Source organism: Periophthalmus magnuspinnatus, chromosome 14 (genome assembly GCF_009829125.3).
Source record: "Periophthalmus magnuspinnatus isolate fPerMag1 chromosome 14, fPerMag1.2.pri, whole genome shotgun sequence".
Classification (NCBI taxonomy): Eukaryota; Metazoa; Chordata; class Actinopteri; order Gobiiformes; family Gobiidae; genus Periophthalmus; species Periophthalmus magnuspinnatus.
The window spans coordinates 14,910,245-14,937,495 of NC_047139.1; the positions used below are offsets into that span (position 1 = coordinate 14,910,245).

The 27,251-nt window shown below is 36.3% G+C and overlaps 1 protein-coding gene across 1 annotated transcript in view; it reads left to right on the top strand.

The window, feature by feature from the left end:
* Nucleotides 1-512: 512 nt before the first annotated feature.
* tlcd3a (TLC domain containing 3A) overlaps nucleotides 513-27,251 on the top strand; it is a 39,171-nt gene continuing 12,432 nt past the window's right edge. Inside the window, exons 1-3 of the mRNA XM_033977749.2 lie at nucleotides 513-778; nucleotides 15,551-15,637; nucleotides 22,250-22,469. Of these exons, the coding sequence (XP_033833640.1) occupies nucleotides 657-778; nucleotides 15,551-15,637; nucleotides 22,250-22,469 (429 nt within the window). The 5' untranslated portion in view covers nucleotides 513-656. The remainder of the gene's footprint in view (nucleotides 779-15,550; nucleotides 15,638-22,249; nucleotides 22,470-27,251) is intronic.

A 27,251-nucleotide genomic window follows, 5' to 3' on the forward strand; every position in this document is an offset into this window, starting at 1 on the left:
CAGTTTTTCAGTAAACATTGAGAATTTGTCTTAGTTTTTAATTTTGGCCCACTGTGAATTTGAGTTTGACACCCCCGCTTTAGATACTTCTTATGAAAATACAAGGTTATGTGAAAAAAATGTTTCTTACCCGTTATTGGATTATCACATTTTAAAATCTGAAAACCACCAAAACCTCTTCTCTGTTTACATCAGAAATAACCTGTGCTGTGTTTACTCTGAAACTGGGGAGGAATGCAAATACTGTGCTGCTTATAATAATTACACTCTTATTATAAACTGGTAACTGTTAACAACAATTATTAACTTTGCAGTTATAAAACTATAATAAAACTAAATATCCCACAGTACAGGTAGTAAAGTTAATTCATTTCGTTTTATTTTACATTCCGGAAGTAATCAGAACTGTACTTCCTGCGACTTTTATTTTGATGGAGTGACCGGAAGTCTCACCGCCTCGTGTGCGCCAGTGCCGCGGCTTGACGCTGGTGGTGCTGCTGCTGAGTCCCGCTGCCGCTCCGTGTGTGTGGATGGAAGAACACAGCGCCCAAAGCTCCGCAGAAAATGCCTCGTAGCTGTTCTTGAAGGCCTCCAAAGTGTCCGGGGGGGAGACGTAGCAGGGATCCGGGCTGGTGTGCACACGAATCCCCGCCAGGATGTGGAAAGTTTTGGCTAGCGGTGCCGTAGTTTTCCCCGGTCTGTTCTTGGCGTTTCGGAGACTCCTGCCGCGCGTGTTCAGCCACTGGAGCGATGCCGACGTGGTGCTCGTCAGCGAGAGGTAAAAAACCCAATCGGACCTTTCCCATCGCCTTTTCATAACAGGACCTTGGGATTTACACCACGTGGTTTATTCTACGGTGTCGCAGTTGCATTTGGGGTTTAAGCTAGTTTTTGGCTAGTTGTTTTGGTAGCCTCTTAAACCGTTAGCCATCCGTTAGAGCTATGTTTCTGTCCATTTAACACTGTGCCTTTTCTGTGATTGTGTTTTTGCGTGGTGTTATAAACAGGTAATACCCGTGCAATAGACTGTATGACGAAAATTGGTTACATACATTGGTAAGTTCTGCAAGAAACCTGATCTGATTTGTCAGTACAGTACTGCACAAATACTCATGCGTTACGAGCTATGGAGTAAGAGAGGTCTGAGATGCTATGACATCTTTGTAGCTGAAGTTTGGACACAGAATTGGCACAGTTGTTGGTTTGCTCCATTTATTCAAAAGCAGTCATATGCCTTGACACACGTGACTCCACCCCTCTGAAATAAAGTTGCGTGGAAAACTAACTGTTTCTAGAAGAGGCATAAATGATGATAAAATAAGAGTGGTTGAGTCCTGAAGAAGTATAATGTACAATATTTGCCTTTTTTGTGAAAATCTCTGTGTTACACAATTTCAAATTCCACAATGAACTTATTTTTTGGAATAAGAGTGAAAATCTTGTCTGCAAGTTCAGTTAAACAGCCTAAGTAAACTAATAGATTCATACCCTTAGTTTCAATAAATAAGGAGGAACTGAAATATCAATATATTGTGATTGCAATATGATACTGTATGTATCATTCATATCAGACATGTGACCTATCCATGGGTTTCAGAGTAATGGAAAATTTGCACTGTTCCGATAGCAATTAACATTTCAAAACTAAATGTATCTTTTGAATGGTGGGGAGTCCTCAAAATGTTGCGTGTAAACAGGAAGCTGAAACCCAGAAATACGCCACCTTCAGCCATATTGGCTCTAGTTGTTAATGGAAGCGCATGTAAACAAAAAAGTAAAAAAAAAAAACCTGCTAAAATAACAGAACAGAACTCATCTTTGTTCCATGAGTTATGCATAAAATGCCAATCAATTAGCATTTGGGATTAGCATTCAGGTCAAACATAATGAACTCCAAAAAGTTCTAAGTTGTTGTAAGACAACTGAAACATGACTTGTAACCGTTTCTGGCAGTTATAATGCCAGCATAATGCCATGCACAAACTGTTGGCGCCGAAAGCCTTGATGTCTGCATTCACAGACCTGAGGTGATGCTAATCGGCAGTAACCGTTATATTTTGCCATGAGTAGTTTTCGGTAGTCTACGTTTTACAAAACTAAGTTCTGGCAGCACAGCATTTTTTTTGCCTAGAGAAAGTACCGGTAAACATTCATGTAATAAAGATGTCACATTCAGCACTGTATTCAACTGACAGCTATCAGCTCCTTGTGATTACACATTATCACGAGCTTTAGTGCTAACAGATATGATGTTTAAACTTTGAAATTCATCACAGGACAAAACATCTGACAATGTACTCTAAAGCAGCAGATTTTATTGTAGTGAACAATCTGTCCTCCAAATTGATGTTTAAATCAATTTATTTAAAAGGACATTAAATTAGCAAACAGTCTGCTTTCATCTAAAGCAGAGCTTGCCTAGACAATATCATTACAAAATGCACACACTAATTATAAAGTAGCATTTGGTGTCCACTGCATGAAAAATCTTAAAAAGATTTTCTTTCTTTGTCACTTTACAACACATGGAAAATTTTAAACCACTTTCATAGTCATACGGTGCTATGGTTCACATGATCTCCTGCACCGATACAAGCAAAATTTGTCAGAAGAAATATCAGTTATAGCGCCGAGTGGCATGTCACTACATTACACACACACCAAGAAAACCGGCTTAGTCCAAATAAAATCTATCAATTTATCAAAATGTATGTGAACCCATCAACTAAAACTGAGGTGTCGTGGTTCAAATCTCAAAGATCCCAACACATCCCAACACATGTACATTTTGGGTATTTTCCAGACTATAAGTCGCTCCATAGTGTAAGTTGCACCAGCGAAAAAATGCAGAATAATGAATTTATTTTCTACATTTCGAGACCAAGAACAGACAGTTTATCTTTAAAGGCAGGCTATAATAATAACAATAAAATAGAGAACAACAGGCTGAATAGCAGTACACCATGCTAACGTGACACATTCATATTTATTCAGCTACATGAACCATAGACAACGAATTGATTATGTGTCTGGTATGTTAACATAAGCTTAAAAAACAAGCTTACCAGACTCTCGACCTCACTCCAAATCACTAAATCCATTGAATTCTTCATTCTCGGTGTGGCTTCTGAACAACTCCGCCAACTCCGGAAATAGATGAAGCACTGCTTCCTCTTCTGCAGGCCTGTCGAACTGGTACACAGGCCTAGACTGTTAATGTGATAATAACAAATATGTGAGATTATATATTTTAATAATTTCACGTATAAGTCGCACCCCCTGCCAAACTATGAAGAAAAGTGAGACTTATAGTCCGAAAAATACAATACTTGATTATCGGCTGCATGTAACAGTGCAGTGCGATTACATACAGGACTAGGAGAGGCATTCAACTGCACAAGGTAAGAAACAGCTAGTCTTTGGATGTGTACTCACTAACTTTAGTTGAGCATCGTTGACAAACTACAGTCCCTCCTCTGTGGACTAGCACATGTTGTTTGTTTTGGACCACTACAATGAAGCAAAAAACTACCGTATGTTTATTTCTGCAGTGGAGAGCAAATAACTTGTGAGTAATACAGTTCGTAGCATGCTCAACGTTAATGAGACTTCGTTTATCTATTTCTGCCAAAAGCATGGTTATGACAGCTGTTTTTATTAACAGTTATAGCTGCACAGTTTTATTGCTAATGCTGAATAAATTACTAGACGCCCCTGAACACCTCCTAAGCCCTGTTCGCACCTATTAAGTTCTTTGACCTGCTGTAAACTGGGACAAGATCAATCTGATAGGTTTTGGGCCAAGGATGATTTGAGTTTGGTTGTTTAGTGCACTCAGAGTTCTTTGTGTATAGTAGTGACTGTATTTGTGCCTGTTTACTGAGGCCAGGGCTACATGCTAGCAATCTTTTTGAGCTTTGAAAGTTAGTTGATGAAAAATATGTCCTGTCGGCGCTGAGCTCTTTAGGGGTGCTCTTGTGTTTACTGTTGCTCACATGTTTGACAGAGATTGGCGCAGCAAGAAAAGGATTCACTCTTGAACCGAGACTTTGAAATAACAGACACTGCAGTTATCAATCACAGCTCGTCTTTGTCTGTACAACAGTTCTTAAGTTATTTCTTTGTTTGCTTCTGCAAGCCAAGCATTGCAATTGTGGTTAGATTTTCAATTCATAATAGGATTCTGTTCATAGTTCACATTTTAAACACCTCCAGGAAAATTGACAATATGAACTGACAAACTAATAAAAAAATCACTTTTAGAACATGTCTGTACAGATCTAAACTACAGGGTTAGCAGTTTTATGCAGAATAAGACTAGTTATTTTGTTATTTGTGGAGGAAATTATGGTACTTTTTGCCGCCTTTTTGATTTGCCAATTCCGTCCATTCAAATTGAGATTTCGTTTCGGTTGCGATTAATCTTGCAGCCCTATGACACTCATCTTGCACAAAAAAGTTTATACTTCAAAAAAGAGTAATGCAAATTAATGAATCAAAAACAAACCGAATTGTAGATTTGTTTGGTGTAAAAGTCTCAAACATAATTCTTGTACACCTTTTTTATAGCCCACACTCTGTCTGTCTTATATATGTGTATGTCCTTGTATCACATGAACACAGCCTAATGCACAGCTCTTCCTGGCTGTTTAATGCTCTTCAGTTTGTTACTTGGTTATTCTAATAATAGCTCTGAGGACTTTCTTTGCATAAGGAAGTAGCATTAATCGAAGCATCCTCTGATAATGGCTCCATCTATTTGGTTACCTCTTTTACAATATTCAGTCATATTTGTAAGAATCTCAAAATCATTAAGGAACATTCAATCTTTTCATTATTTGTTAAGAATAGCGTCAACAAATCCACCATATTAATCGTGGCTTTAGGTCTTTTCAGTTCACAACAATCACACAGTTTAAAGATTTGTGAAAGACTAATTTCAAATCACTAATTATGATTTGACCTTTAAATCAAATCTTAATTAAATCTACTCAAGGTTTATTTTGGTCCTTTCAGCTCATAACAATCACACCATTGTAACTGAAAAATTCCAAGACTCTTTGAAGCTATTGTGAAAAAATAATTTAACTGTATTTCATTTGTGCCATCAGTCAAGACATTAACCTTTGTAGCAGTTTTTATTTATTAAACATAAACCAGGTCAACCATTTGCATTTTGACAGCAAAAAGGCATATTTTAACATAAAATTATGACCTCTCCTCCATTTAAATTGTAAAGTGCATATGGCAGGTTAGACTTCTAATTTCACTAAAACATAATTAACACATTTATATTTCAGATTTTCTAAAACCTACCTTACCTAGTTTTTTTTGTGAAGTTAATAGTTTTACTTCCTGGTTAGACCTGGGCAACAGATATGACATATGTAGAGGTCATTCCATAAGTGTTAGCTATAGCAACTGTAATGTTACCAAAAGCCAAAGCTAAATTACACATAAGTTGTGATTAGACTAATAAAAATAGATGACAGCACCTTTAAGTGTTAGAATGCCTGCCTTGTGCATAAATTATCTCTGCATTTTGGATGGAATTGATGTTAGTTTATTTGCCTGGCAAATCCAGAATGATATCTCTTTGTATTTTTTATACAGATTGATACCACTCTGGTCCCCATGCCCTCCTTTACGTCTCAAGCCCGCTCAAATGTGATCGCATAATCAGATTCGTTCAGATTATTATTTTTTTTCTTCAGTGACACATGTGAAACAAAGGAATGCATTGCATATTTTTGTCTTAATTTTTTTCCAATATGCGTGTGTTCGATTGGCTAATCCACCTGTCAATCACAGCCACTTCAGATTCACCAGTTACCGGACTCACATCTTTGTAAAGTATTGAAGAAGTGTATATTCTGGACCCCCATGACATAGGTGGAAATATTCCATTTTAGAAATTGCAGCTGCTTTCTGTACTTTCTGTATTTTCAACTTTTTTTTTGTAACTTTTCTTCACAAATGGCCACTTAACTTATGCAAAATTATGATTCAAGAAGTAATTTGAAAAAATATATTAATCTGTCACACAAACTAAACCTAATTGGCCCCCTGCTTCTCTAGTGTTTTTATTTCACTCCACTGGTCATGAGAACACTCTCAGTCCTTTGCTATTGCTAATCCCGGACTGAGCTACACTTAGCACCGGCCACTCGCTGCTAGCTTGTTAGCCCGACAAATGCAAAAGTACTCACTCAGCCACTGGAATATCACTCCCACTAATTTACTAAAGCTCACTGAACGGAACATGTACTTACAGGCCACATCATTGCCGCAGGGCCAGTACACGGAGGAATACAGAACGGTTTACATGCTGCGGCTCAGATACGACTTCAGAGAGGTCGACTGTCAGGGTTAGAAAGGAGTGCATGTGAGATGAGCCCACAGACCTTGTTCAAACAGGAGGAAGCTGAGGAAACACACTGAGGGGGGTGAAGAATATTTACAAAAATTAATATCTGTCTATTTTGAGGATTTGTTCTAGGCATGGGCTGATATGAATTTTTTTGTGCCAATATTTAGCCTGCTGCTGTGATAATTTACCTTTTAAAATCCATAGCAAGGCTCACAGATTCAGTTGAAATAAACCTCACAATTTGTTTTTTTAATATGTTCTTGTAAACATACAGCCATATAACTTTTCTATTTCCATTTTGACAAATCTGATTCACTGAGGACAATCTGGACATGGCACCTGGGCACACAGAATGGGCAGCATAGGCCTGTCACGATAACAAATTTTGAAGCAAGATATATTGCTACAAAGAAATATATAACGATAAACAATAACATTGAAGCTACTTTATGCCACTGACACAAAGCAGGATAATCTTATTAAACCATTTTTTAAAAGTCAGTGTCAATTAAAGGCATGAAATGCAACACATAACGGCAGAATGAACTAATAATTAGCTAGAGAAGTTATTTTTTCAACCATCTGCAGCTCAAGCTCTTACAATTTTACATAAAATTTTGAAAAATCTCCCCACTTTTGCAAAGACTGAGCACCAAAATATATTGTTACATCTTTCATATATTAAACTATAAGTAGATATAGTAATTATCATCGCAGGCCTAGGGCAGCGCTAGAAAAAAATATCATTATTGACCAATACCGATATAGAAAGAAATTTAAAAAATCAATATTAACCAATAAGGAAACTGATATATCTCCCATTCCTAATTTTCATAATCAGATTTTTATTTTGTCCTTAAACATAGAGCTGCTCGTTTACAGAAAAAATAATAATCAGAAATGTGCAATCCCTGAACGGTCAAATTCCACTCAAGGAAGGAAGTCCATGTTAATAATGTTGATTACATATTTGTTGTAATCGATTAAAGCATTAATCATAACTGTAACTGAAATGTGGTTTAATTGCGCAGCCCTGCTAAAATGTGCCTGTAAATGTCTTGGTTGTGGTGTGCGTAAAAGTGAATAGACCGTGAATAGAAAGTAAACACAAAAGTGCAAAAATAAATAATAATAATAATAAATTATAGCCTTTATTTTAAAACTCTGTAAGTTTCATATATATTTATCCAATCATTTAAATGAACTTTGATTAATCATTTAGTTGATGAAGTTGAAGGATAAATTGAACTAGGAAATACCCCGTCCATTCACATCCACAGCGTTTAGTGGTGTGCCATGAGAAATCAAACTCCAGTGTGAGTCATTATGCAAAGCAGCTGAAGCCTGCACTATAACTGTTTTTCATGGCGGCTGTTGTGGAGGATTTGCATTTGTTTTTGTGTTGATCTCAGTATGGGGTTTCTCATTGACCTTTTACATCGTGTAGTGACACATTTGGTTAAAAAGCAACTTGGTACTTTGGTTCATTGTTAAGTAGAGGCAGAAGTGGGAGATATATATCAAAACATTGCTAATATTGCAAATGATGTTTTGAAGATATGCAAAATTAAAATATTGAGTCCAGTGAGGTTCATCTGGTCTGATCTAAGGGGATTTTTTTTTTTAGCAAAGTTAAATATTTGCAAAAAAATTGCGTCATGATTTTGTTAAGCACAGTTTTGACAGGTGGATTAGCCAATCAGGGACACACATTGTCTGCCTGTATCAAAACAAATATGGCTGCACAAAACATCAAAGGGGAGTGAAAAACATCGCCAATTTCTGCAGAATCAATGAGTGAAGCTCTAACCTGTTAATTTGAGGTGTAAGAAATTTGATTTTGTTCAAAATGATGGGTGACCAATGGACTCCTGAAAGGTTAAGAAAACTCCCGCTCATTGTCTCACTCTTGATTCACTTTTATTCATCATCTGTGATCAGCTTGGGTCGTTTTTTGATCTACAGCAAATCCTCTAAAACCATGTAGTTTAGAGCAGAGTTCTCAGTTCAAATATTGGAGGTATAAAATTTGTGTTAAATGGGTCTCAAATTAATATTGAAAGACATTTTAATTTGTTTTCAATATAGGAAAAAATCAACTACCGGTAATATGTTTTTGTCATGGTGATGCCAATATTTTAGAACCCTGCCAATGGCCAATAAGCTTCACCAATATTTTTTGATCAATATGTAAGGCTGATGTCATGATTTTACCCAAAATAAATGAATGTATTACAAACTTTGCATAGTAAAAGTATAATAAGAAAAAATGTCAAACAAAATGTGGAACTATGCTAGAGATTTAAGAATGAAAGCCCATACACCTAAAAGTGTAAAGATTGGCCTTGTAAGTCTTGACTATATTTTTTACCTTTTCGCCCAGCTCTAAATCTAGGTATCTGAGTTATTGACTTCTCAGCTCATCCACGCACTCCTAGGACTTAGCACAATAGACGTTCACAGACCAGCATGTCCCTGGAAGACTGGGTGAAAGAAAAGTGGAGCTCTGACACAGCAGGAACACTCAAAGACAACATTAGCAAAGCAACAGGCTAGCAACACGTTCTTATTAACTTTTCCTCCAGTCCCTCACACCACAGAGTACAAGCTGCCCAATGCTGACAAAAGTATTTTAATATTTTTTCTAATTCCTATTTTCCCCCACCCTTAGGCTGAAACAAAAAACTTAATGCCATAAACAAATATTACCAACAATAAAGTACCAAAATCTATATAAAAGAAAGAAAGGATTGAAAAATAAAAATGAAATGCCTTGGCTCAGGAAAAAAAAAAAAAGTGGATTTATAAATAATACACAAGTGCAGAAACATAACTTTTTACATGGAAGATAATTTTATAATTAGAATTTTACATGTTTGTGAATTTCACATTTACAATTTTTAACCATGAAAAACGGTTTTAAATAGTTTTCTTTAATACTGAATTTCATTTGCTGGATTCTGCAACATAAATTTTAACTTTTTTCAGTTTATAAAATATTCAACAGTCTAAGTTCAGTGTGTATCTGTCTATCTTAACCCTCTTCTATATTTTTAACTCTAAATTTACTAGTCCTTTAGTTGTTAAGTTGATTAATCGGTCAGTGGTATTTTAATCGACTATGTTTTTATTAAAATTAGAAATTATGGAGTTTTAGAATTGTGTTTCCACATTTTTACTCATTGAGATGTTCTTTACTAGTGTCTCTCTGTGTACATTGCAATTTTTGTGTGAAATCCTATGAATTTTGAGACTTGCATCATGTACCCTTTTAGTCGATTAATCAACACATGCACAAGGCATGTCCAAGAATTTCAACTATAGTCCTAAGCATTACTGATTTAACTTTTTTTTTTTAGATCTTTTTGCAACTTTTCTCCTTATGATACCAAAATATAAACGTGTATTTGTCGTTCTCATGTACATTGCCAGCCTCTACCCCTATGGCCCCAGCAGTGGGTGCACAGGGGTCAGTGGCAGCAGCACAAAGCTGGGCCTGTTGGGACTGGGTCTTGTGACGGTGCAGTGGTAACAGTGTGTGGTAACACTGTGCGGGTTTAGAGGGGCCGGTGGGACGGAGAGACGGGAGGCTGAAGGGGTCCACGTTGGAGTTGCCAGGTCCACTTTTTTATAGCGACTTTGGGCTTGTTGAAAATTGTAGGTTGTGTTTTTGGGCTTGCTTCCAAGTGGCATGTTCACATAGAAATTTAATGGCGTCAACCTGAAATTTTTATCAGTTGAAGATTTACAATTTATTATTACAACAGAAAATATATCGGCTGGTATATTGGCCATCAGCACCTCCTTTCAGTGTCATATTTGCCCCAAACATTCATGTTTTATTATGAAAAATCATGAATAATCAAAAAATCACATTATTTTTACTCACAATAATCATATCTTAAAATATGATATTGTGACATCCCTAGTAATTGCCATACAGCAATTACTGAAATGCAATACAGTTGCTGTTTTAAAACAGTTTTGAATGTGAAATATGCTCATAAAAATATGTGCATCTCAGTAGCTTTCAGCTGCAACATAACGTTTAACTAGTTGGTTCTCTTTGGGACTTCGTTTTGTAGGGCTTGTTGGGGTCGCTTGTTTTGGGCTTTTTCCAAAGGCTAGTCACTCTCTGAAAATCTGGCAACCTTGGTCGACGTGTGGCCTGACCATGCCTGTGTCATGGCTGCATTCCCATGGAGATGGGGCAGGTTGAATCAGGACAAGCACAAATACAGTCTTTGTGGCTGCGCTGTCGAAAGAGCCCAAGGAATGAGAGCCGCGCTGAGAGGCACTTGAACTCCAAAGCCTGGAGTTTCTTCATTTACACGTTAGAATGTTCAAAGCTAAAGCTACCCATGTTCTTGAACTTAAAAAATGCAGGCTGTTATAATATGAAAATAACTATGAAATAACTTTGAATACAGTATCATTAGGTGCTTGTTAAAATGTAGATATCTGATCATGTTTAAAGAGGGGATTCTTTACTTCTATAGGATATTAACTGCTAACAAATAACATTTATGTCACCTTGTTACCTTGTATTGTTTTGAAAATGCTAATTTCTCAGTCTCATTTCAGAACATGTTTGTATTTGTCTAAACTACAGGATCAGCTGTTTTTTTTGTTTTTTTTTAAAATAAAAAATAAAGCATGTTTGTTGAGGAAATTGCAGCCTTTGCAATTTGCCTATTGCATCTATTCAAGTTGCTATTACGATTAATCTTGCAGCCTTATATGTCCTATGCATCTAAATTTTAACAAGAGGACAAATGTGTCCTCCTCTGCAGTTGATAAATCCATCAATGCACATGGTTTAATTTGCTGAGAATGACCTCCAGATCTGAGCCAAGATACTGGTCATTATTACCTGATCTGAGCAATGTTCATGAAAAGTACCAACCTGGAAAAAAACAAGTGTGTGTTCTTGGTTGGTCATAGAAGTTACTATTTATTATTATTTAGGCTAGTATTTAAACACACTCAGTAGGCCTGACAAGATAACAAAATTTGGAAGCAAGATATATTGCTACAGAGAAATATAACGATAAACGATAATATTGAAGCTACTTTATACCACTGACAAAATTCCCATAAAGCAGGATGATCCCAGTAAATCATTTTCTTAATAGACAGAAAGCAGAACAAAGCAATAATAAATAAAGAGACTTATTCAACCCTCTACCGTTATAATAAAACAAAAACAAAATAAAATCTCCCCATTATTTCAGAAAATTTAGACAAATGCATACACGATAACTATTGGGCTAAAAATATATATTGTTTCAGCTTTCATATGATAAGTCAATATAATAATTATCATGACTGGCTTACCTCTCAGTTATATTCATCACAACTTTTACTATGTGGCTGTGGGCTTCTCCTAATAGACACTCATAGAACAGCAGCAGAGAACTACTGCCCACGCTTTTGCACTGTATACTCTCATTTACATATCAGTTTAGCGGCAGAAATTGACTAAATACTTTTTTTGTTTGCATGTATTTGTGGTTTTGCACCTGGACTGATAAATCTGGCCTACGGAAACCATGGTACTGAGGTTATGTAACTTGTGAAGCTTTGGCTGCAGTATAATGTGTATAATGATGCATGGGCGCTTGTTGTCAGACACTTGCTTTGGTCTTTGTGCTGTCAGATGGGCCCATGTGAGCAGAAAAGTGCTGCATTGTTCTCATTGAGCCACAGGCCATTTCCACACAACCCTGTAAAGTCCACTTCCACTGGGCAAGTTTTCTGTGGAGCCCTTTGCCTCAGTACAATCGGTTTATTCAGTACTGGTTAAGGCAGTGGGTTGGAAAGAAATAAAATGTGTGTTGAGTGAAAAACCAAGTAGTATTTTGACACAAGGGACTATTTAAAATAACTTACACTGATGCTCTGTGTGCAGGACTGGATAGCACTGAAATAAATATTTAACTTTTATACTTGTAACTAGTATGCGACTGCCATAAGTATGTCACGATAACAAAGTAAATATAGATGATAAATGATAATATTGAAACCAAACCCTAAAGCAGAATTATCCCCAAAAATCGACTCTAAATGTACAATATTGTTAAAAAATATTAACTGCTAGGCCTATCACAATAATCACTATATACAATATTTTTTGGGGGTCAGTATTTATCATGTGTACATTTTCTTTGCACTACTGGGAAATTTGTAGTTGTTTTTTTGGCTATATGATAAGATTTAAGCTATAAAAGATTGAATTAACAAGTTGCATTCCTCATTACACATGCAAACTAACTAGTAAACTGTTTCATTCTGCTATTTATTTATTTATTTATTTATTTATTTATTTCAACTCGTGATTTTTTAACAATATTGTACATTTAAAATAGTTTTTGTGGTTTAAATCTGCTGTTGGGTTATTGTGTAAGTGGCATAAATTAGATTCCATATTATCATTTATCATCTATATTTACTTCAGCAATATATTGTACTTCAAAAAATGTTACTGTGACAGGCCTATGAACTGCAATAAATAAATAAATAAATAAATAAATAACAGAATGCAACACTAGTAGTTAGTAGTTAGCTTGCATTTATAATGAGTCGTAGAAGTTCATAATTCAATCTTCTATAGCTCCAATCTTATCATAGAACAAAAAAACAAAATGAAACCAACCAAAGAAAAAGTGCAGATGATAAATATTGACCCCCAAAAATAATTTAACTTAAACTTAAAGTTGAGTTAAGATTCATTTGGTGAGCAGAGAAACCAAGAGTCTCCAAGAGTTCTGACTCAAACATTCAGTGTCTCTAGAAGCAACCCTTATGAATGAAATATAAAAAAATAAATTTATATATATATATATATATATATAATATATATATATATATATATATATATATATATATATATATATATATATATATATATATATATATATATATATATATATATATATATATATATATAACTGTCCCAACCAAACAGACATTAATTTGCTTTGAATAGAGAGAGATAAATTTAACAACATAGTGTGAAAAATTCATGACAAAGCTGTATCATCACCATGGAAACATTTAAGTCACAAGATGAATGTTGTGAGTTTGTAGTGAGGAGTCCCCCTAGACAAAATACTGTGGCTCTAGGCCTGTCACGATGTTAAAGTTCGATATATTGCTGAAGTAAATATAGACGATAAACGCTAACATTTAAACTAATTTATGCCACTGACATAATAACCCAAGAGCAGATTTAAACCACAAACACAATTCTAAATCTACAATATTGTAAAAAAAAAAAAAAAAAAAAAAAGCTGCAATAAGTAAATAGCAGAATGAAACACTTAAGTACTTACTTTGCATTTGTAGTAAGTCATAGTCATAGTTATTAATTCAACCTTTTTATGTCTTAAATCTGACCATATAGCCAAAAAATTACCAAAAATGTCCCTGTAGGGCAAAGAAAATGTACACACAATTAATATTAACCCCAAAAACTATTGTTACAGCTTTCATATATTGAACAATAAGTTGATATAGTGATTATCTTCAAAGGCCTATATGGTTCAGACGTTTTTTGATAGTTTTGTGTGAAAGAATGCCTCACCTATTGGCCATTGCCTTTCATCTACTATTTGGATGTTGGTAAAATCTCAGTGAACTCAGCCTGTTTGAGAAGAATAGCCAGATGTACTTGTGTTTAGCATGAGTTTTGTGGACTGGGGGAGTCCTGTGTGTGTATTTGGGGATGTCCTGCTCTCATATCACAGGTCTGTTTTTAGCCCAAGCACTGCTAATCCCCGGATCATCCTCAGCATCTGGTGCTACTTAAGCTCACCTGAAGACTCTCTGTTCATGGCAACACTAACTCACTAACCCCCGTCTAAGTTCATTGTGCTATTCATTTGGATTATTAAATTTAGGGATGGTCTGATATGGATTTTTGGGACAATACCGATATCCAATGTTTGGCCTGCTACTGTGGCTGATAACTGATTTTTGCAGATATTGATTTTTTGCTATTAAAGTCCAAAGGGTAAATGTATCTTATTAAAGTAAATATTAGAAATTAATGTTTCAATTTTGTAAAAATAAAAAAAAATAAAAAATGACACAATGTATTTATGTGGGATATAAAAAAAATAGCAAAAATATAATATAATGCTCTTCTATTTCCATTGTTACTCATGAGTCTGTCCTCAGTGCATCAGATTTAATACATGGACACACAGAGAATGAGGTAACAATCAGTTTATTATAAATGGAACAATCATTTTTGAGGTTCAGTGTTTATTGTCAGTACATTTTATTTTTAGTAGTGGTAAATCTGGTTATTTTTTCTGCCGAATGATAAGATTTGAGCTGCAGAAGATTGAGTTATGAACTAAGATTACACAAACTAATTACTTATGTGTTGCATTCTGCCATTCATTTGTACAGATCAACAATATTTAAATATGTTGTGCACTTTCAATTCTTTTTTGTGACTAATTCTACTTTATGGTTTGGTTTCAATATTATCGTTTATATTAACTTCAGCAATATATCGCAATTTAAATATTAATAAGTAACTTTACAACATTTTTTTTGCCACATTTCATATAAGAAATATACTCATTATTTACTTTAGAAACAAGGGGTGAAAGATTTTGGAAAATGTTTGAATTTATTTATTCATTTATCTATTCATAAAAGACTTTCTATAACAAAGACAATGGCATTATTTAATCAAACTATAAATGAGATTTTCATCAACAGTACATTTTATTTGTAAATATTCTCTATCTAGCAGCCCACCATATTTCAACTTTTATTAATATTGTATTCATATAGTAATGTATAAGTAATTACAGATTTTAAAAGTTTCAATACACAAGAGAAATAATCGTTTGACTTGTTGACTTATTGAAGAATGTATTGCTGACTAGTCGACTACAAAAATAATCATTAGTTGCAAACCTATTCTGTATTTACTGCTCCCGAGACCTAGTATAAGATTTGATTAGGTATTGGTAACAACTGTAGTCACAGTAGATATCTTTTTAGGGACTGTGTGACTTTCATATCTGAACATTTTTACTGTTCACTCTTTACTGTTTTATCTCTGCACTATCTATATCTATGGTATGACACAGACTGTATCCTTCAATTGTTATGTCTCTGCCAGCTTTTGTCTCACTGGCTGTGTCTCTGTGTTGTCAGGCTGGTGTCCTCGGTCCACGCACTCATGGCTACCGCCGCAGGAGTGGTCGTCGTGGCGTCCTGTTGGAACAATGTTATCCACGACAGGTAAGCATCATGCACATCACTGGAACTACTGCCAGGGGAGTCACAAATTCACATTTTAGCACCTGGGAGAATTGACAGAAAAAAAACAATGAACTGACTGATTAGAGAGAGCACTTTTAGATTTATACCAAATGGATTTCAGCTTTGAAAGTCATGTGTGGCCCATTCTGCTGTCTGATTGGATAATCGTCTTGAGAATCTTGAGAAGGGCTTAGAATGAGTCAGGCAATGATTTATGGACTGAAAAACAGCACAGAAGACCTCCATACTTTTATCTATGACGTAATAATTCTGGAAATTAAAATTTAGTGGAAAGTGACTTACTAAAAAGGATTCATCAAACAAGTGTGAACGGATAGATGAGGGAACAATATTATAACATGGTCAAAAGCTCAAAAAAGAACATTTTGCCATATGTGGTACTGGTATTGGTATCGGCTGCCAATTTTCAGTATCAGTATCAGTATTACAGACGAAGGGGGCTCTAAAGCCACTAAAAACATTATTAATGATAGAGACAGTATTTGTTTTAGCTCTGCGTTGTTTTCACAGAGCCTTATGAATGAAAACAAAACTTTGGACTAGGCCTGTCACAATAATTACTATATTGACCTATGAAAGCTGGAAATATATATTTTGGGGCTCAGTATTTATCGTGTGTATATTTTTTTGCAATATTGGGAAGATTTTTGTTATTTTTGTTGCTACAGGGGCTTGAAAAAGTAACTATTACGTCTTTTAATGATATTGTCTACTGAAAAGTGGTTGATTAGAATTATCTTGCTTTTTTTCTATTGCGTCAGCAGCATAAAGTAGTTTCAGTATTATCATTTGTGGCAGTATTTCTCTGTAGCGATATTTCGTACATCAAATTTTTTTATCATGACTGGCCTACATGGTGGAGGAACAAAGCTGAATGCGCTAACTTGTTTACATTAAGTAGTTTACGTTAAGTAGCCACGTGCTTTGGACATTCTCACAAATATATACATACAGGCCTATAATATGGTGAAAAAACACTGCCTTTAGATAGAAAGATATAAAACATCACCTGTCTCTGTCACTATATTCTTAAGCTGCTGTACTGTGGAAGACTTTATTATTTTACAATATTATAACAAATTAATAGGCTATTTTTAAGTAGCCTTTTTATATCTGGTAATAAAGTATTCCATGGTGAATTTAGCCCTAGTTGAATACAGTTATTAGGTAAAATTAAGGACAATTTCTCCTCAAGTACCACTCGCAAAGTAGCACCTTGTATGTCTGTGTATTCTGACCACATCCCCTGGCCTTTCCCCTCTGAAGCTCGCACTGGCACGAGCACTTCCTTCCTGTTCCTCCGGCACTAACACCACGTTAGCATACCAGAGCACCCCCATGTCTGCGCTCAGCGTGACAGACAGTAACATAATCCTGAGTCAGCGCTGGGACCGGGGCATCACTAATCTGCCCCTCCCCCTGCCCTCTCCTGCCCCTCCTGCCCCTGCCCCCCACACACACACGGCTTAACGCTGGTTGCTCAGTTGTGCGGCCCCGTTACACGCACCAGCTTATCACACACACACACGCTCCAACCACCAATACGCTAATACTCGGCAGCACAATCTGTCACTCCGTTTAGCCTCCCTGACCACATTTACTAAAGCTCTTTCCACTCAGGCTTCGGCTCCTTTGGTTAGCCTTTATGTGATCCTGTTAAACCATCACTATCTTTTGTTTACATCGACAATGTTTTGATCGCTTGGATTTGTTGACTTTGTTGACCGTTTGACCATGTTGTAATGTAATACCTTGTTAAAACTGGCCTAGGTGATGTACGGTAATTTACCTAAAATCAAACCCTTGTTTCATTCGCACATTTTTATTCTTCACTTTTTAAGTCTGTACACTATTACCGGACTCAATAACTCAAACCGCCGGTAAAGGGCCTGTACCAGATTTTTCCATGTATTGAGCAACATGTTTCTAGCCCTAGAGCCGATGTAATGTATAAGCAGCTCTTGAGATCAAAATAAATCTTCTATGTATTCTCTACTAAAGCAGTTTCTTGTCCATAAATGAGCAAGTGCATGCTAGCATGCTAGGTGTTGTTAGCATGTTACTATGCTCCCCTCTGGCCTCTGACAATTGTCAAAAGCGCTCATAATCTCATTGTGGTGAATTATTAGAATGCTCTGGATTCATAACATAAGTGAAGAATATGTCTGGACTGATACAAACCGTTATAAAATTAACTAGTTCTGTTTTTCACCTTTTTAAGACTGTAAAAATCTGGTACAGCTCCATTAACCCGAAACATCACATTTTTCAACTCTTCCAGTCAAATAAAAGTAATTATTGTTATTGGCTTTACCTTTAATGTCCTCGCTGTTGCCAGCAGAGGACACAGGAGCTGTGTAGGTTCCGTCTGTGTGCCGAAATAAAAAGTCAATTGCTGTCTTTTTTCATATCACATGCACAGTAAAGGGTAAAACATTAATATGTTAGGAATGTTCATGTTGTTATCTTATTGAATGAATATATTGTTAAATATGTAAAACAACAAAAAGCCTCCTCTCTATGAGTCATGGCGATAACTTAAATTTTCTTAATTGCCAAAATCTAAATCATACCTGAATTATACTTTTTAATCACAAGGCCAATCTCAGCAAGTCACAGAAAGATGCTTTGTCGTTCAAAGTGTGTGGTGCTGTGAGATGTGGCTAAAGCTGTGGTAGCCTAAACAAGAAACTACTTCTGATTAATTGTCGGCTAATATTTTCGATCCTTAGTGCCATGCATCGATAAACAGAAAACAGCTGTTGCCAACATATGCTAGCTTTGTTTTGGCTAAACATATGTTACATCACTGGAAATATGGTGGTTTATCACAAGTTCAACTCAGCGTTTGATGAGAAATTATTTTCTGTTTATATTTGCTTTTTTGCCGTTGCATGAGTCTGAGTCCTCTCTTGTACATTCATCTCGTTGCACTGTGTATCTCCTTACACTAAAGCCATCTGGGACCCAAAACAACCCAGACTGCTTCGGAAGCTCGTACTCAAACGCTTCACTTAAGATAGTGGAGACACTTTGGAACTGTACTGATTTGCCCCAAAGAACCAATAAACCAATGGAAACAAGGCCACAGTAGTGTGGGAGCCAGAGGTTATGCAGAATGATGATGACCTGCACAAAGTTTGAAAAAATAATAATTTTGTGAACAGTAAAAACCCTGATTGATATATTAATATGATATAGTAAAGAAAAGGGAACATTAGTCTGAATAATCTTTTGTGTATAAGAACCTGAACACTTCATTGCACAGCTAATGCATGATGTTTAGGGGAGATAAGTCTGAGCCACTCTGAGGGAGCCAAAGCTGGGCTCTGAGGTGAAGTTACAAGTTATAATGCAAAGATAACTGAAGCAATTATGTTGTGGCTGGACATTATTATGGGTGACTTATAGATCCACACATGTAAACTTTGTGTCTGGATTGCACCTGTTTTACATCTGATGAATGATATGGAATTAATATCAACACGATGCTACTCAATAAAGAACTTACTTCAATGTCATCCCAAAAATCGACAAATAATATTGGCCGGGACATGTTTGTGGTTAAATAAAGGTTAAATTTAAAAAAATAAAAATAGCTAACACATTATAACACTCACTCAAGACTAGATATTATTATGATGATTAATGTTTTAGACAAAAAAAAATGTTCCTGGGCTGCAGAGGAACTAATAACTAGTAATGATGCTTAATATGTGTCAAATAAAACTTGATAGGTTTGTTTTACTCCATCTTCAGAGCACCTGCATTTTTTCATTCATTTACAGTTGAATAGCCAGTAATTCTCATGAATACGTGGGATTTCCAAAGTATGTTGGCCAACATGACCGGTAAAGAAAAGTCTAGTGTAACCTCTAATGGGAACTATAGCACATTAAGAGTTTCCTTCTGTTACATACAGCTCTGTTACAGTCTCTGACATTTGTTATGCGTTATTGAAACCAGAAAGACGCAGAGGATTTGCTGAAGTACACAAACTTCCTTGGAATCTGCTTACACCAGCAGCCTGGGGTTAGAGGCTAAGTGTTACACGACTAGCTGAATCTTTACAAAGGTCCATTTTAATATTTGAACTTTGTCCTTGTAGTGTTTGGGATCAGTGAGTAGTGACCAGTGAACCTTCCAATGCCTTCAATAAAAAGCTAAGAGGGCAGCTGTGTTGTGCTTTAATATTAGTCCAGGAGGATACGTTTGTAGACTACTGTTTATCACTCTGCCCTCAACCTCACACAACCTTTATGAACAAAAGGACTGCAAATTTTGTAATGCAGCTTTCTGTTAGCACATTTGCTCAATCCTCAACCCCACTGCAAAAAGAAAAAAAAGGTCAGTAGACATTTTAGTTTGCAAAACATTTAAAGGTGTTTATTTTTACAGTCTTAAATCTGTGAAAAACTGGGCTAGTTCATTTTGCAGTCGTTATTCCTCACTTACTTTATGCATTCTGAGCATCCTAATTATTCACTGTGAAGAGTTCATAAGTGCTTTTCACAACTTTTAGTGGCCAGAGCAATGTTTTGCCATGATGGTAAAGGTAACAACAACTAGCATGCTAACAAAGCACTTCCTGATGAATAACAGTAAAACACTTTATAATTTGACATATTTTGACCCAAAGAACTGCTTATACAATATATCTGTACCTGGGAAAGACAAATTTTGCTCAAATAAATCTATTTTGTACTAAGATTGTGAGTGTGATGCATTTTTGAAAGTTTCTTTAAAAAGTGCTACACACAATTAAAAATTAATAGCACACAGGAAGGGCTAACTTGGCTTACTTGGAGGGATGCAGGTATCTGCTTTGATCCAGGAAAAGATACTAGATACGATCTATCTGTTCAAGATTTGTCCCAATAATTCATGAATTGAAAGGCTGTTTTTTGGTGGCTGTTAAAGGAACTGTACCCTGCGCAGTATACAGTTCTACAATACAAGGTTCTTATGAAATTTAAATCACAATATTGCATACAGTTCTTTAAATGTTGAACTTTTATATGCTTCTATAGTTACTTAAAGGATAACTCACACTTACATTTGGGTCAGTTGTGTAACACAATATTTAGAGTTATGGGAAAGAATTGCTTTTTTCATTCTCTGCTCTGTTAGTGGTTGATATGGTGTAAATAAAAAAATAAAAAAATAACCGGTTAAAAAGTTATCAATATCAGTTCATATTTCAATTGGTTTCTCACTTCTTCTGAATGTGTTTAAATATGAACTTTGAACAGAATTCTAATATCAAATCGCAAATCTAGAAAATCTAGTAAATCGTGCAGCCCTGCTGGGCATGTAAACATCCTAAGTGTCTGGCCTGAATATGCAGCCTGTTGCTCTCATCTCCATGTCCTGACCTTAAGAAGAGCAGAGGCCGCAGGTCAGAGGCTCAGGTCTGTCCTGCAGTCAGCTCACATACCTAACCCTCTCTCTCCATATGCAGGGCTCAGTGGCGTGCTCTTTAGGAAGCTAAGTTTACGTAATTCCAACTTAAAGGCACTGTTCCTCATTTTTACTGTCCTAAAAAAAGCAGTGCTCTGAAAGGGGAGTTAATACCCCATAGAAGTGGAAAATCCCCTCTTTAAACAATTTGCAGGTGTCCATTCACCGCAATGAGTTTATAAGTCCTTCTCACAACTTTCAGAGGCCAGAGCAGAGGTCGTCATGGTAATGCTAACAACAACTAGCTAACAGCGCACTTCCTGGTTCAGACAATAAAACATTTATTAAGCACACATCTTATTTTGATGTTAAGAACTCTTTTAGAACGGTATTTGTAGGGGCAAAACAAATTTTACTTTTTTAAATGAAAAAAATGTGCAGCCTCTTTAAAATCTCATGTATGGTGATAGCATCAGCATTACAACTGATGTCATCAACATTCCCTGGGGGTGTGATGCTAACTGAAGGCTCTGCTCTGTCTTAACTTTAATCTGAGCTTTATTTTAACATGATCTGACCATTAAGAACTTACTTAGTTGAAACTACAACAGGTGAGCTGATTTATGCTGTTAAACATGTCCCTCTCAAATAACATTACAGTCACAAGTTGGCTAGCATTAGCCAACAGTTTTTCAGTTAGTCACCCTCACCATTTTGTTGAAAATCAAACACTTAAATAGGACCGTGACTGCTCGTATTGATCACAGGCTCCTGAAAATGTGCTGATAAATTTAATTTAGTATTTTTCTTTTCAGTTTTCAGATGACCTTAAAACTTGTTTGGGTGTGTTTGCTAATGCTAATGCATTTTGTCACCATGGTAACTGCTGAACATTCCGCCATAGACATGTTTGTAGAACACCCACCAGAGTGATGTCACTGCAAAGTATCAACTGAAAATTTTGCAGATATTTGGTACTGATGTTTTTTCTGCACTGTACTAGTCATGCGTCTTTGTCAGTTTGTCCTCAATGCATCCAATGTCTCTTTTTGAGCGAGGATATGAATTGAGTCCCCATTACCGGTAGTGTGTGTAGTAATTATACACCTAACACGGCTGTTGAAACTGCATGTCTGACCTGTCTCACTGCTGCTGTCTGTTTCCTTTCAGGCACTGGCTGGTCACAGACTTCGTCATCTACTATGGCTGTCCATACATGACCTACGACATCTTTGCCATGTACCTCAGCCACTACTATCGCTTCCGGGTCAAAGGGCACGAGGAGTACAAGGAGCACTCGCTCAGTACGGTCATCTCTTTTTTGAGGAGGGAGTTTCTACTGGTGCTGCATCACATCGCGCTACTCACTATCTTGCTACCTGTCACTTTGGTATGAAATATATTGTTTTAGCTGAATTGTGATAGAAATTATGTTATGCACAAAGCATATAGTTTTAAACAACTGGCATTATTATGTCATTGTCTTCTTCTTTTTTTTTTTTTTTTTTTTCATCATGGAGTTAATGGAGTGACTGTTCAAAGTTAAAGTGCATACAACTGGTTAAACTACTTATTTCATTAAAACGTAGTTAACATCATTATATTTAAGATTTCAGTAAAAATCTTGCTTAGTTTTTTCTATTTTGTTTTATTGGTTGGACATGGGCAGCAGATATCACATACGTAGAGATAATTCCATAACTGTTACTCCTGTTTAACTCCAGTAAAAAATAATGTTTACAAGGACAAGAGTAGTTATGATTAAAAAAGTAAATGTACTTAATTTGTTCCTGCATTTTGGACGGGATTCTCAGTGTCATAGGTAGACATAACTATCTATGACAAAGGTAGAGGTATTCTGTTTTAAAACTCCTGTATTTTTTCAGTTTTCTTCTAAACTTTTTTTTCTACAAACTCCAACTTGACTGATGTAAAACTGAAAAACTATTTACCACATGTACCACCATATCAAGTAATAAGAAGAGAAAAAGTCTGAAAACCTACAACGTTTCACCTCATGGCACTACACTAGTATAACTCCAAGTAGACAAATAGTTGAGTTAGAGGTCAAATTCGAGGAGCAGCAAGTCAGGTCACAGTAAGCATGGATATTTTGAGGCACTAGTAAACAACTACAATTTAATCAATGATTGTCAAATTTTAATGCCATTCTGTGGAACATTCCAGTGAAAGAAAAAAAGCATCTCTGTGGAGACAAACCAGTGGCTTAAGGTATATCACAAATAGGGCCTAAATTTCTTTGCGATTAACTTAAAAAAAAGAAAGTAGTCAAAACAGTAATAGCCTAATGACATTGATAGCCCATGTTTTTGCTGACTAAAAACTAAACAAAAAGTAATTTATTCTGCAAAATATATTTTTCAGAGCTTTTAACCATGTTATTGTTACTTTCCCTTCTCATTTACCCTCTTGAAGTTGTATTTAGTTATTCATACATTTGACAGTGTTGCGTAATCATTTTGGTACAAATTTTAAAAATAAAATAAAATATGCTACTTTCTAGTGTGACATGCAGATATCCATATGAGGAGCCAAGAGCTGCTCCTTCTTAAGATGACGTTTACAGTGACATCAGCTCCCATTGGGCACCGTAGATTCAGTCAGTGGACTTGTTTCTTTCATGAAGTCGTTTTTGGATCAGAATTGCATTTAAAATGTCCAAATTATAACATAATGATCCATGGGTGTTATAGATTATAAATATATAGCAGACACATGGTGGCCAAGTTTCACAGAGGTGACAGTATCCTTACGCATTCTCACCTGAACAGAGCTGAGTGAAACAAAGGTCATCTGAACCACATTTGTGATTACCCTCTTCTCATTCAACTTTGATGATCCCGGCCAGGTGAGGGTAAGCTTAGACCAGCGGGTTAATGTCCACTACAAAGCTCCAGCTGTAACCCAACTGTTCTCTATCTGTTTGACTGGTCAGACGTACTGTTACATCAATACAAGTTCTGACTTATTTATTACATACACATGGGAATGTCAGAGCACAATTAGGACATTAATGAAATTGATAACCTTCTTTGAACTAAAGCTATTGTTTCTTTCAGTTGTGTATGAATAGGGGAAGAATGGCTAAGAATGGACAGGAAGGAAAAGAAAGAACATTCTAAGTAGCCTATAAGTGGTTGTGCACCCCCAATGCATCCCCGTAGCCTGGTTGGGAGAGCATTTCATATTTTACACTTACAGTAACTGTTATCATAGACTGTAAATAGAAATGGACATAGCTAACCTGTTAGCCTCTGCGTTCCAAATAGGAAGTGAACATGGGCAAGAAGTGGTTCCTTTGAGCACCCCTCTCTCAGTAACTGCTGCTGTGAGACTTCTCATTCTAGCTTTAAAAACACGCTCTACATGATCTTGGTGTTTTTATTTTGATATTTTGTCTGTAAATCAAGATATGAACATTAATAACAGACCTATGCGGCACCTTGTTTCTCTGAAGTAGCTCCCGCTAGCATAACAGATTTGATTGATGACTATCACAGCTCGTTATGCCTGCCCCATGCCAAATCAGCGGTGCGGGCAGGAAGGGGCATTACCCTCAACAATCTTGCTCCTGACTGGCTGTTTGGTTCCACACTTGAAATCCCAAATATGGGTGTAGCTTTCCGCTATAACTGCTAGACTTGATTGGCATCATTTGGCTGGGGATGAACACTATGAGTGATGTCACACTTCCTTCTTCATGCAGTCTGTGGTTGTTATACACACTGCCTGGCCAAAAAAAATGTCACCACCTGAATTTAACTAAGCAAGTAGATACAAGCCTCCTGCAGTTGGTCAGGTCAAGGTTCAGCAACAGCATGTGCTCAAAGAATGAGGTCAGCTGACTACCTGAATATACTGAATGACCAGGTTATTCCATCAATGGATTTTTTTCTTCCAAGATGACATATTCTCAAATATTCTCAAATTGTGAAAGAGTGGTTCAGGGAGCATGAGACATCATTTTCACACATGGATTGTCCACCACAGAGTCCAGACCTTAACCCCACTGAGAATCTTTGGGATGTGCTGGAGAAGGCTTTGTGCAGCGGTCAGACTCTACCATCATCAATGCAACATCTTGGTGAAAAATTAATGTAACACTGGATGGAAATAAATCTTGTGACATTGCAGAAGTTAATCAAAACAATGACACAGCGAATGCATGCCATAATCAAAGCTAAAGGTGGTCCAACAAAATATTAGAGTGTGTGACTTTTTTTTTTAGTGGCGACTTTTTTTTGGTCAGGCAGTGTATAAGAATGCTAATTTAAGATGCACTGTTTAACTGATCTGGCGTGGGTGCCATGTACCTGTCTTAACCAAGATCTTACTGCTTTGCCTGGAATGTTTCACAGTACATCCACCAACAAAGACAGTCCTGACCAAGATTAGATCTATATCTAGAGATGTGTCCCACTGCTCTTAACAGGTTGCCCCAGGTTTCATTCACACATGATTGAGTAATTATTATTATATTGGATTATTAGTCTGTCTACATCTCCAAAGCTCAGCATGCTCTGTTCCACCTTGTTATGTCATGAAGCGGTACTTTTCAAGTTAACAGCTACCTTTTATCTTTTTTTTTCAGTAGAGTTAGGAAATTCCAGGGCTAAAATTATCTAAATGATTCTAGTGAAGGCACTAGAGCACATCTTGTATTACCACATGACATCATAAGGTGAAACAGAGTGTTTTTATGAAACAAAACACTGTTCTGGATATGTATGTGATGAGGAAACAACATTATAGCATAGTTCGTAAAACAGTATAATATGGGACCTTTAACTGTACCTTAACGTTAATGACATATGGTGGTGAACCCGCCATCAGAAAAATGATATAGTCCACGTTTAAATGCAATATTCCAACTTCTGTTTAGTTCAGTATGAATCAATACAAATCAATATATAACGGTAACTAACATTTGTGATATTTCACCCCATAATATTAACTAAACAATGACACTATGAAAACCCTAAAATGTAGCTCTAATGATGATGTTATACCAATGAAACAGAAGTATCCTGAGCAGCTGCAGGTACAGGTAGAGGCACCTGTCGCTTTGCAGGCAGTGCTCACCCTGTCATGAGCAGGTGCTGTGGTAACCTGAGAGGAGGCGATCACATGACTCTACATTATTCACCTCCAGCTGCAGTCATCCAGACCCTGTAAACTCACCCCCTCTCCCCAGCATCACCCCACTATGGGAGGGCTGGCAACATGGCTACACTATCCCGCTCTCAACATAAAACCTCATTGGTGGAGTGATGAGATCCACTGACCCAACGGTTGCTGGTGAGATTCCAGCACCTAAAGATGAATGCTGTCGTTGTGTCAAGACTTTTACCACCCTCAGCCTCCGACCCCACCAGCAATGTCTGTCGTACACTGGTGTATGAATGAAAGAAAATAGTGTCGATAAACAATAATGCTGAATGCCATAATACCACTGACACCCCCCAAAATGATTTGATATATACAGTATTGTTAATGAACATTAGCTGGAATAAATAAATGAAATACATAGCCATAGAAGTTATTTTTTCAACTCTCTACAACTCAAATCTTATGTTCCATCTTCCATGTCTTGAACAATAAGTATTTATTGTGACAGGCCTAGTGGCACTCAGATTCCTCTGCAATTCAACTGTTTACTTGAGGCACTGTACCTGATTTTACTTTAAAATTAACTAATTCTGTTTTTTATATTTTAAACTGTTTGTATTGGGCCTTTTTTTTTTTTTTTGACTAGACCATTTTTTTTGACTAGACCATGTCGTTATATACAAACTTTAATTAGTGAATATTTTGGCATTGCTTTTGTAAATCCACAGCATTTCACATGTTCACACAGTCACACAAAAACTTTTATGAGAAAATTTCCATAACCTCTCAGGTTATAAAATTAAGAGCAAAAAGCTATTGCACTTGGTAATTTATTGAAGGCTTTGAATAATATAATTACTGTAACAATTAAACGCCATTCCTCTTCACTAGAATCATTAGGATAATTTTAGCTAGGGATGCACCAATCCAGCTTTTCCAGTTCCAACACAAACTTTGAAGTTAAGTATCTGCCAATACAGTGACAGAATATGTCAATTATTTCCTTAAAACACAATTATCTTATTACTCAAGATCCAGCTGA